The sequence below is a fragment of the Lissotriton helveticus genome, chromosome 7, assembly GCF_964261635.1.
Source record: "Lissotriton helveticus chromosome 7, aLisHel1.1, whole genome shotgun sequence".
Lineage (NCBI taxonomy): Eukaryota > Metazoa > Chordata > Amphibia > Caudata > Salamandridae > Lissotriton > Lissotriton helveticus.
In genome coordinates, this window is record NC_136068.1 from 30,161,864 (window position 1) to 30,173,891 (window position 12,028).

Below are 12,028 nucleotides of genomic sequence, written 5' to 3' on the forward strand. Positions count from 1 at the left end.
TATAATTTCAAGGCAAAAAGTTCAGGGGTGACCCTGCCAGAAGGCCCAAGTCCAACACCTGGGATTTCAATGAAACCTTTGAACCCTTGAGTTTGGATGACTTAGAGGGAATCGCTGAAGAGGATGCTAAATGGGATATCCCACCCCTCACTATAGACCTGATTAAAAATAGGTCCCAGCGTGCTATCCAAATAAATGCCCTTGGGTTGGAGTATGACCTAAGGGCCGTGAACGGGAGAACTCGTTCTGACCAACATGGCGCAAATACTTTCAATCGGTTGTGTTCCCCCTCTAGGATAGACTACATCTTTCTGGATGTTCGCTTATGGCGGGACCTGATCGATATGGAAGTTGTAGCCTCTTTAGATAGTGACCACAATCCACTCTGCATGCAGTTAAATAATATTTGGCAGCAGTCTGGACCCAAGGCACGCAATCGCCCAATAATGGCAAGTAGAGAGGTGTTTCCCTCCAATTGCAAGCGCCGCTTGAAATGTCACAAAGTCTCCCAACATGAAGAGAAATTATCAAGTATTAGAGAGGAAGTAGTTGCCAAGAATATAGAATTGATGACATTCTACGATGCCGGGGGGGGGAGCAGGTTAATTCCAATTTTAAGAGCTTTTATCAAGTTGTGATAGATAGGCTTAGTTCGTTTTTTATTTTGGAAGGGAATTCTGCCAAGAAACATGACCACAAAAAACCCAGTAACCCCTGGTATTCTAATAAATGTAGGGAAAAACAGGCAGCCATAGGGTTCAGCATAAGGTTAAAGGACCCAACTGCAGTCAAGATTGCAAGGAAAAAATATGCGAGGGCCTTGATTGAGGCTAAACGAATCTGGGAGGAGGCACACTAGCAGGAATTGAAGGAAGCATCGTTATTGAAGGATCCTATTCTATTCTGGAGCATAATAATTCGTAGGGATAGGAAACTAGAGGACCCAATGCCAAACCACATTACCTGCCTTCAGTGGCATGAGCACTTTTCGAACCTCTATCTAGGCGAAGCTTGCCCAGAGCTCCCAATAACCGAATCTGCCCCTGAAACTGGCGAAGAACATGAAGCCCTTGATAGATTTGATCTTCATGAGGTCGAGTTAGCAATAAATAGTATCGCCCCTGGAAAGGCAACAGGCCCTGACGGTCTTCCCGGGGACTTGCTTCTGCACGACCCCATGCCATGGGCCCAGTTCATCCTTCTTGTTATGAACTTGATAGCCAGAGGAGCTGCCGTTCCAGACTCCTGGAAAGGAGCTGAGGTAGTTCCAATATTTAAAAAGGGGAACAGAGAGGACCCTGCGAACTACCGGCCAATCAGCTTGATTGACGTGATACAGAAGGTGGTTGGCAGGGTTCTTCTCTCAAGAATTAGAACCTGGAGAGAGGAGGGAAATATCCTGTCACACTTTCAAGCAGGATTCAGGCAGAAAGTGGGCACAATGGACCAGGTCCTCAGATTATTCATGATCTATTGGAAGTCAGTTACCTTGGGGAGAGGAAGTTTGTACCTGGCTTTCATAGATCTGAGGACCGCTTTTGACCTGGTCTCGCGTGACAAGCTTTGGAAGGTGATTGAGCACCTGGGCATGCCACCTTACATTCTTGATTTTTTAAGAAGACTCCACACCGATAATTATGCAAGGATAAGATGGGGAACCCAGGGGGAGCTGACAGAGGGGATCGTGGTGAACAGAGGCGTACGCCAAGGATGTGTGTTGGCCCCCACCCTATTTTCCTTATTCATCAATGGGGTGGTGGGCCACCTTAATGAGGAACCAACAGATGCCCCCGTACTAGCAGGGGAGAAGACACCCACCCTTTTGTTCGCAGACGACACCCTCTTAATTTCCAAGTCACCAGCTGGCCTCCAGAAACTGCTCAATAGATTTGACTTATTTTGTAAGGAGCAGGGGCTAACCATCAACACCGATAAAACTAAGCTGATGACCATCAATCCCTCCAAACGCTTTGAGAATAACATCTCCCTAAACAATGTCCCGCTAGATGTGGTTGACTCCTTTGGTTATTTAGGGATCAGAATTACGAAAGGTATGAAGTGGGCTTCCCATTTAGATAAGATGCTCTTAAACCATAAACGGATGTCCGGGGCTAACATAAGAGAGCAGAACCTATCTGTGAGTAGGCCGGTTGCCCCGGCGCTTGCTATTTATGAGGGGAAAGCACTCCCTTCGGCTCTCTATGGAGCAGAACTGTGGGGTATGGAGACACTTGGAGATTTATCCAAGTCTGAGAATACATTTTTAAGATCCCTTACCTCGCTCCCTGCCTCCACCCCTCTGAAGCCCTTGTTTTATGACACCGGTAGGAGGCATATACAGGACATTGCCAGACTCCGTCCCTTGCTTTTTTGGGCTCGCCTAAAGAGGTCTACGGAGCTGTCTAACTACCCCATGGCTTTTGACGAACTGTTGGCAATTGACACAGGACGTAGGATAAAATGGATGGCTGACCTCAGACACCTTACTGGCCTTATTGAGCTAAGCGAGGCTTGGGCTTCCCAGACACCCCCTTCTAAGCAGGAACTAAAACGTGTTTACTGGGAATGGGTGTCGAAACGTGACCTATTTACCCAAAAACCAGGGAAACTCACAGAGGGATTTTTCGAGCACATAAACATCTGCAGATTGGAACCCTATCTCGACTTCATTCAGGTACCAAGGGACAGGTCCCTGTATATGAAGATAAGATGTGGATCCCTGCAAGTTAACACCTTAACCTCATCATGGAAAGGGCCAAACTGAGTCCCGGAACCTTGCCCGAGTTGTGGTCACCCTGAGGAGTCTATCGCTCACCTTTTTCTGGCATGTCCAGCTTATAAAAATGCGAGAGAAAAGTGGCTCAAGCCAGTATGTAGGGCACTGGCCTTTATGAGCCACATTGCGGCCCTACGTATTTTGAAAACTGACACCTCCTCTCTGACAATAGTCAGTGGTGTCGCCAAATACCTGGGGTGTGCCTGGTTAATCCGACAAAAGCACTGGGAAAATCGTAAGGTGACCCCAACCGCTTAGGACAAGGGACAATGGTTTTGTTTTATTGTATTTATTCCTTGTCGGGGAAATATTTGGCTTGAAATCTCTTTTTCTTGCGTATTGTGAACACTAGACCCATGAAATCTATGACTATCTTAACTATATGATGTGGCACTTTTATGGTTTCTTCTCTGTGTATGGCATTTTAGTATCTGTGTTGAATTTCTAGCTGTGTTTTAATTGTGTTTCATAACCTTTTTATCTTGTAAATGCTTTTATGATAAACATTTTATCGAATAAAGCCTATTTACCTACCATATATGTCTCACCTTGCATTGGAAGATGGCTATATGACCCCCACACCATGCTCAGCATACCTAAGCATCCCCGCAGTCCCAAGATACTTAGCCTCCACCACTGTTCAATGCACTACCAGCGCCTGGAAGGACCTAGCATGAAGGACTCAATGCTCCCTGCTATATTCACCTTTATTGCCCCTCCAAGGGAGACATGACCTCCCGGTTACTCAAGAAGGGGGCTGCTGTTGCTTACTACGCACACGATCCAGTCTCACTTGGGGACAACTCTATATAAAAGGGAAATTTCGCATCAGCAATGAATTCTTTGGAACCTCCTCCCCCACCCCGCTAGATCGGTTTTATTATGTCAGGCTTAGACAGGTTATGCGGACCCTCATCTCATGTTTTCCATCAGAGCATCCCAACATGCCCCCCATCCACGCCCTTTTACAACAGTCCACCCCGGCACATGTAGTGTGACTATTGTATTGCACTTCTTAAAATGAATGTGAACATCACCCCCATCAGCTAAATCCAAATGGGAGAGGGAACTAGGACATCCACTTACCGAGGAACAGTGGTCCTTCTGTTGTCGCCAGACTGGGGCATTCCCCACTGCGCCTGATACACTACAAATTCATTCACCGGTTACACTTCACACCTGCCCGTTTACATCGCCTACAACTGAGGGATAATGATCACTGCGATTGCTGTGGACAACGGGCGGCAGATTTCAAACACTTGGCTTGGGACTGTCCACCTGTTCGCCAGTATTGGTCAGCAGTGATGCTCGTCTTAGATCAAATGACAGGGATACATGTGCCTGAAGACCCCCTCACCGCCCTCTTGGGGTACACGGAACCACTACCTGCAAAAATCCGACGCTACACCTCATTGACGCTTCTCCTAGCTAAACATCAAATCGCCTGTCGATGGGTCAGGGCACCAAAATTTAAGGACTGGCTCCGAGACCTCATATACTGTCAGGAGCAGCTCAACATCTACGCTGAACTGCTACCGCCCTCTTCTCGCCCAAGCGATATCTGGGCCCCACTGCAGATCTATCTGCTTTAACCCGACACAACTAGCGATAGAACCACAAAATCCCACGCCGCTGGGAATGACACATTGGGAGAGAGAGAACACTTATGAGTGGAAGTCATTGGGATGGATCGAACAGGACTGCTGAAACACAGACGCGGGAAGCGGGCCACTTATTATATATAGGAACCTACGAGGCAGGAACTGTTGAATGTAGTTGTTTTTATCTCGCGTGTATTGGTGAACGAGTGGCATTGAAGCTATGTTACTGTTGTTGTTAATTGAGAATGTAAAAGTTCAGTACCATTGCTGTGACCACCTACGATAATTGTCCCCCCTGATGTGGCCGGCCCGATGTGGTTGTAGGCGGCCTGCTGTGTATCTTCTCTAAGCCTCTGAGCCTCTAAGGGCTTGAATATGAACGACATTACGCACTGCCGCCCTGCCGGGGATGTAGACATCATGCTGTGTACTAACCCATTTGTTGCCAATAAAGGTTTTTGGAAGGAAAAAAAAACCCCTGTACCACCACAATAAGAGACCACACAAAACATGCAAAACGTTCTGGTCACAAATACCACCTCAGGAATCCTGTTTTCCAAGCACTGCCTTAACTTACCACCAAGGACTTGAAATAGCACAAGTCAAAAAGAATGTGTCATCCGATCCCTAATAATTTAACAGATGAGCCTGACTTTCAGAGAAGATATCCCAGCTTCCGGATGGAGCTTCACAAAGCAGCCGCTACCTGTTAGCCGTGCTGATATTAGTTACTGGGTCATCAATAACTATCTTGAGGTTTGGGTCCATTGCCCGCGGTGCTGTGCTTCTCCTCAGCTATCCAGCTGTATTCTTGTCACCGCAGTAGATGATGACATGGAGCTTTATATGGGCCTTGGTGAGAGGCCCAGCGTCTCGCCAGGGGATGGAGGTCATGAGCCCCGCCACCCTGGTGGAGGACAACCCGCCACATTTACTGATCCCCACCTGTCTAGCAGTGGTCTCTTTGCACCAATGACTTGGAGCCTTATATGGGCCTTGGTGAGCGGCCCAGCTTCTCGCCAGGGGATGGAGGTCATAAGCCTCGCCACCCTGGTGGTGGACCGCCCGCCACATTTACTGATCCCCACCTGTCTGGCCGGGGTCTCTTTGCACCAATGACTTGGAGCCTTATATGGGCCTTGGTGAGCGGCCCAGCGTCTCGCCAGGGGATGGAGGTCATGAGCCCCGTCACCCTGGTGGTGGACCGTCCGCCACATTTACTGATCCCCACCTGTCTGGCCGGGGTCTCTTTGCACTGATGACATGTTTAAGACACCTGTATGGCAATACATTTTGGTTCAGAGAAAAAATCTATTGGTTTGTCTTCTATAAACAAATAGTACATGTGGGGAGAGATTTTTTCTGCATGTTTGGGCTATTTGACACCTTCCCTGGCCAGGTCTGCCATGCCTCGCATAGCTGATACAGGCAGGGGGAATGATAACCGGTCACCCTCAATAGGCCAGGATGAGTGTCGCTGTGACACAGAAGCTCTGTGACGGATGAACTTCTGGGTGAGGGATTACCACCCAGTGAAGGCTTCATCGATGGTAATTCAGCAACTTCCCTGACTCTAAATAGAGCAGGGGAACCACAGGTTGGTGGGGCTGAAGGATCAGCGGCTTATGGTATTCCTCTCAGTTCACCCAACTCTAAACAAATCCCATAGTAATTTTTTTAAACCCAACTATTGTATGGGCTGCTAACCATGGATGCGTCAACTCAACCGAGAAAGGATTTTACTTCATAAGATATCTCATGGTATTTTTGTAGCATTTTTTCCATGTCTTTCTAAATCCAGGATTCCCTTTCCCTTCATTCCCTTGTCCACCCCCTGCTGTGCTCTCCAATGGAGTTGTGTCTGACCTGATGTTAACTGAACTTTCTTCTCTGTTTTCATAGTTGGTTCACTTTATTCAACGGTCTTGGAGAAGGTTGGTGACAAAGGTAAGTAGCACTTTGCATGTTTTCAGCATGTCCTTCACTGTTGTCATGGAGCTGGAATATTCTTAGCATGTTCTCAAAGTGCACTGACATAAGCAGAGATGTGTGGTATCCGAGAATCATGGAACAAAAGGCTGTGGCAAGCATTGGAGTGTATGTGCTCCATCTGAGAGACATATGGCCCATCACTTTAACCGGACTATCTCCTCAGAGGCACGCGGTCAGCAGATATATTGGACTGTCTCCTCAGAGACATGTGGCCCATCATACTTCAGGTGCCTCATTTATGAGAAATGACGCATCGCTGCGTGTAAGCAGCGATGCGTCACTTCTCAGTGCACACTCCTTGCGACATACCTGATGCGTCATATTTAATGTATGACGCATCATGTCGCAAGGAGTTACAGATACGTCAGTATTTCTGACGTATCTGAAAGCGCAAAAGTGGCGCATTGCTGGAGTGTGTCACAAAAGTGACGCAATGTGTCCTTTCACATGGGACAAGCCCCATGTGAAAGGGCCTGCGTCAGTCTTACGCCTGCTGTGAGGCTGGCGCAAGATTTTGACGCAACGGGGTCCTAGAAGTGACTCAGTGAAATCTTATAGATTTCACTGCGCCACTTCTACGAGGGTTTTTGCGTGGGAACGCCCCCCCGCATACATTATACCTGACGCAGGTATAATGTAGCGCAGGGGTTTACAAAGTGACGCATCTGCTTAGATGCGTCACTTTGTAAATAGTGCGCAACAGGAGGTATGTTTTACGCCGCCGATGCGTCACAAAAAGTGACGCATCTGAATCGCAAAATTGGTGCAAGGCCTCATAAATGAGGCCCCAGGATTACAAAAAAGTGCTTCATTTGCGCTTTCCTAATTGCTGATATAATTTAAAATATGTGTATGGTTCATTAACTGATCCTTAAATGTGTGTTAGAAATAAATGGACTCGCTACAGCCTTTCCTTTCCTCCCTGTAGCCCCGCAGCACTGTCCCCTGGGTCACTTTTACAAAATCCTCTCACTTTGCAGTCAGAGGAATAAAAGTAAACTCCAGTTTCTGAATCAGCAGGAACTTGCCAGAAGACATAGACTGACATCTGACCTCTGCCTTTGAACAAGCAGCAAATGTGACAAGATAAACACAAAACATAAAGGCATCTGTATGGTTCCTTCACCTTCAGAACTCCAGGAAGATCATTTCTGGGGGTACTGCAGCAGCACCCCCAACACCCTTCTTCCAATGCCTGTGATAATGTGCTCTTTCGGGCGTTGCCCCACTAGCCATGGACGACCGCACTTGCATTGAAAGCCAAGGATCTGATCTGTGCTGTCTGCAGCTGTCAGCTCAGCAGCAGCTGATGAAAAAATAAATCCGAGCGCACTGTGCGCTACCGGCCCCGGGACAAGCCTGACACAATCCGGGCATCGTAGGAAGTGGGCCGTGGCCGGGGGGCGGGGCTGCAGCAGAGAGAGTGACAGGCAGCGCATACACAGGCAGAGTGAGAATAGCTGGGACAGTAAATCAGTAATGCGCTTGTGGGATCCAGGAATAGTGAAAACTTTGACTGGCCCGCGCATGCGCACAGTAGACCTTCCCTCCCCCCCCTTCTCGAGACACAAGCACAGTCAGGTAGGGACCCGGGCCCCCGGTCTCATAAATGGGCTGATAGTATCCTGCTCGTAGCCCAATCCTGGCGCAGTGTTGCCAGGATTGGCTGCTGCAGCAGGATGTGTCCGCACGTTGGTTGCTCTGCTGAGGGGCTGCCGGCTGCACTGTAAATTTGCCAATCACCTCGATATGGCTATCCAGCCATATCGAGGTGATTGGCCATTTTCTACGCTGTCGGGGACGTCACCGTGCGTGGTGAAACCGGGCCAGATCACAACAACAGCTCAAGTCTTAAGTGAAGAAAGTGAAAGTGCAGAGTCTGGAGAGTTACGAAGACAAAACGCGTGACCACCACCAGTCGTCCTGACCGTCGTCGTTGTGTGCTCGCAGCTCGCCTCGGGAGTCTGACGGTAAATAAATATTATATTGTCCTTTCGCTGCCCTTTCAGCTGGTCAATTGGGTCGTTACATCCAATACAAGAACATAAGCAAGGGTACCAGTGCTTTCACTTTTGAAAGTGTTATGGAGCCGAAAGTGAGCCATGTTTCATTGGTGTTGTTACAGCGTAGGCCCAAAAGAATACAGGCTGGTAGGTGCCGAATTTTCCCTTTAAGCTGTCATTAATATACATACCTTTTTATGGAATTTTTACGTGCAGTTAAGCATCCATATGGTGTTCACGCAGGAGTTTGTAGTTAGCAAACGCGAACCAAATATATTGGCGCGCATTGCATGAGTACCCGGGCTACATTACCTCCTCGTCAGCCCTCCCCGTCCCAGTCCTAACTACATGAGCATAGCTCCTCCCACCAGAAACTCCCAAGCAACTTGAAACCCATCCCTTCCCTCCAGGCCACACCCATACCCTGAGGCATATAATCCAGTGACCTGCCAATCAACAACCTGTTTGTTTTTTCTGCGGAATCACTTCCGAGCAGACTTCGTCGAGGGGGGCACTGGAATTGGCCTCCTATCTGGTAAGTGTGAAACGGGGTGTTAAGCGCCTGTTTTTATCCCCTATTGTGCCTGTTTTTGTTTTACCTTGTGGGCATTTACTTTGAGTCCCTGCTGTAGCGGGACCATGGGGTTGGGGGTCCGGACTGCCTGGTGGTGGTGTCTCCCTGCTGCAGCCTCCCCTCTTCCGGGTTCGTTCCCTGCTCTAGCGGGTGCTCCCGGGGAGGGAGGGGGGGTGTGTGGCTGGCTTTTTCAGCACGCCGAGGGCGTGCCGGTTTGGCTTCTCTGTCTCTATCCATACTCTTGGTGCTCGTTTCTTTCGTGCCCGTGTTTTCCCCCTTTTTATTGCTTCCTGCAATCCTTGGTGGTGTCTGGGGTTGCGGGGAGGGGGGGGGGGGGGGACTGCCTTTGTTTGGTCCGTGGGGGCCCGATGTTAGGGTTCAGTCCGACTTTGATCTTACCTAGCTTAGGTTCTCTTCCCCGCGTTTTTGTAGTTGGAGCTCCCTCTACTGGCGGTCCTGATTGCCGTTTTTGTGTTGCTGGAGGGATTTGCATGGGGCTTGATTTCGAGTCTTGGCCTCTTCCTGCTGTGCTGTGGTGGGGCCCCATGGTGTTTTTCCCCTGTCCTTGGCCTGTCTCTGCTGTCTGTGGGGGTCATGTGGGGTTTGGAGGCTCTGCTCTCCTGCAGTTCTGCTGGGGCGGTGGGGAGTTCTTACCTCTGGTTTCACTGGTTCCTGGGGCGGGGTCTTCTGGGTTTCTTCGTGTCCTTACAGTTGGGCCCTGTTCAATCATTTCCTTTTGTAGGTTGGTGGTCTTCACTGATAGGGCGGTTTGAAGCACAGCCTTCGGTCCTGTGTAGGGATTGGCTCCCGGTCCAGGTGGCGTTCCCTGGTTGGCCCTTGGGGATTTTTGCTTGATTGGTCTGGGTATATCTTGGGGTCTGGGTTTCTGTTCTCCTGTTTACAACATGGAGGGTAGAGGTGCAGACGTGCGTGAGCTCGGCTGTGAGGATGGAGAGGTGGTCGCTGGTTCTTCCTCTGCTCCTTCCATGGCGGATATTCAGAAAATGATTGAGGCTGCTGTGGCGGCGGCCTTTGTGGCTCATGTTCCCAAGGGGCCTAAGAGACAGAAATTGGATGCCTCGGCTGAGGTAGATCCGGATGTTGACTCTGATGAGGAGGTGAAGGGTCGTTTTGTCCAAGGGGCTGACCTTCGCTGTGTTTTGCAGCATGTTCGGGACAATCTGGGATTCCCTGATCCTGTGGTGGGTGGAGAGTCTGAAGACTTCTTCGCCAATTACCTGAAGAAAGATCCGGAAAGCCTCCCCATTCATACGTCTGTGAGGAAGGTGCTGGAGGGGGAGTGGAAGGATGTTGACAGGCATGCCTTTCCCCGGTTTCTGGCTAAGAGGTATCCCTTGCAGGGATTCACGGAGGAGTTTCCGGCTGTGGTGAAAGTGGATTCTCTGCTGGCTGGTATGGCGTCTCAGAGCCTGGTGGTGTCTGAGGATGCGGTACCTTCTGATCCTGGGGACAAGCGGGTTGAGGGGGCCTTGAAGCGGTCCTTTGCGGCCTCCAATCTGGCTGTTCGGTCTGCTGCTTACACCAGCTATCTTGTTCAGTCGCTTCTTAATGACTGTCAGGGTATTTCTGCGCAGCTCATGCAGGATGAGGATCCCTCTGAGTCTTTGTCCATGTTGGAACAACAATTGCGTTTCATGGCTGACTTGTCCTTCGACTCCCTTAGTGCTGCGGCGGCGGCTGCTGGTGCATCGGTTGCTGCTAGGAGACAGTTGTGGCTTAAGTCTTGGAAGGCGGAAGCTGCTCAGAAGGCGGCCGTGATGAAGATTCCCTTCACGGGCTCTAAGCTGTTTGGGGAGCCGTTGGAAGCTTTGATTAAAAAGACAGCTGAGGACAAGAAGTTGTTGGCTCCGGTCCGCTCTTCTCAGAAAGGGAAGTTTGCGGGTTATAAGCGGGCTTTTGGGCAAGCGTTTCAATCTAAGATGGCTGCTCAGCCCTTTCGTGGTAGGGGACGTGGCCGGGGTGTCCCTTCCTTCCACAAGTCCCGGGGTCAACAAGGTGCTTCCTCTTCTGCAGGTCCCTCCAAGTCGTGACTATGTGATGGATTCCTTGAAGGTGCCGGTTGGGGGTCGCCTCACCTCTTTTTTGCCAGTCTGGGAGGAGTTCATTCGGGATCTGTGGGTTCTGCAGGTGGTATGACTGGGCTACAGAATAGAATTTGGGACTCCTCCGGTGGATGTGTTCAAAGCTACCCCTGTTCCCAGGTCTCTGGCAAGATGTCGTGCTCTATTGGACGGAGTTCGGGACTTGGTGTCGAAGGGTGCTGTGGTGAGGGTGCCTGTGAGTCAACAGGGTCGGGGGGTGTACTCAATCCTGTTTTTGATCCAAAAGCCAAATGGGGACTTCCGTCCGGTCCTGGATCTAAAGGCGGTGAACTTGTGTGTCCCTCATCGGTCCTTCAAAATGGTGACTCTACAGTTGATTCTTCCCTTCCTGTCGGTGGGGGATTTCCTGACTTCTCTCGATCTACGGGATGCCTATTTTCATGTGCCAGTGCACGCGGATTCGCAGAGGTTCCTGCGTTTCTGTGTGGGGGTGGATCACTACCAGTTCCAGGTATTGCCGTTTGGCCTGTCTGCCTCTCCGAGGGTGTTTACTAAGGTGTTGGCGCCCTTGGTGGGTTTGTTGCATGCTAAGGGTATACAGGTTTTCCCTTACTTGGACGATTGGTTGATTTCTTCCTCTTCTTTCCTTCAGGCTCAGTCACAATCCCGGGAGGTTTGCAGTCTCCTTCAACGGTTCGGGTGGATTCTGAACTTGGAGAAATCCCATCTTCACCCCACTCAGGAACTGTTGTTCATTGGGGGGGTGTTCAACACCAGGTTGGGGAAGGTCTTCCTGTCGGAGCCCCGCAGACTGACTCTTGTGCACGAACTGAAGAAGGTGTTGGGGGCTCGGTCTTCCACGGCTCGCCAGTGGTTGCGTGTTCAGGGGCTGATGTCAGCAACTGTGATGATTGTTCCTTGGGCCCGTTTACACTTATACCCCCTTGTGAATCATCTTCTGGAGCATTGGGATCCGGCCTCTCTGGATTACGAGCTGTTGGTTCCGGGGGGTGTGTCCA

The 12,028-nt window shown here is 49.9% G+C and overlaps 1 protein-coding gene across 4 annotated transcripts in view; it reads left to right on the top strand.

The window, feature by feature from the left end:
• LOC144767955 (cell adhesion molecule CEACAM1-like) overlaps nt 1-12,028 on the top strand; it is a 189,621-nt gene that overhangs the window by 131,374 nt on the left and 46,219 nt on the right. For all 4 annotated transcript variants that reach the window (XR_013598397.1, XR_013598398.1, XM_078651306.1 and 1 more), the window contains exon 9: nt 6,280-6,324. Coding sequence is in view for 2 of the 4 variants with exons in the window: in XM_078651306.1 (XP_078507432.1) it covers nt 6,280-6,324 (45 nt within the window). In the remaining 2 variants the exon portion in view is untranslated. The remainder of the gene's footprint in view (nt 1-6,279; nt 6,325-12,028) is intronic.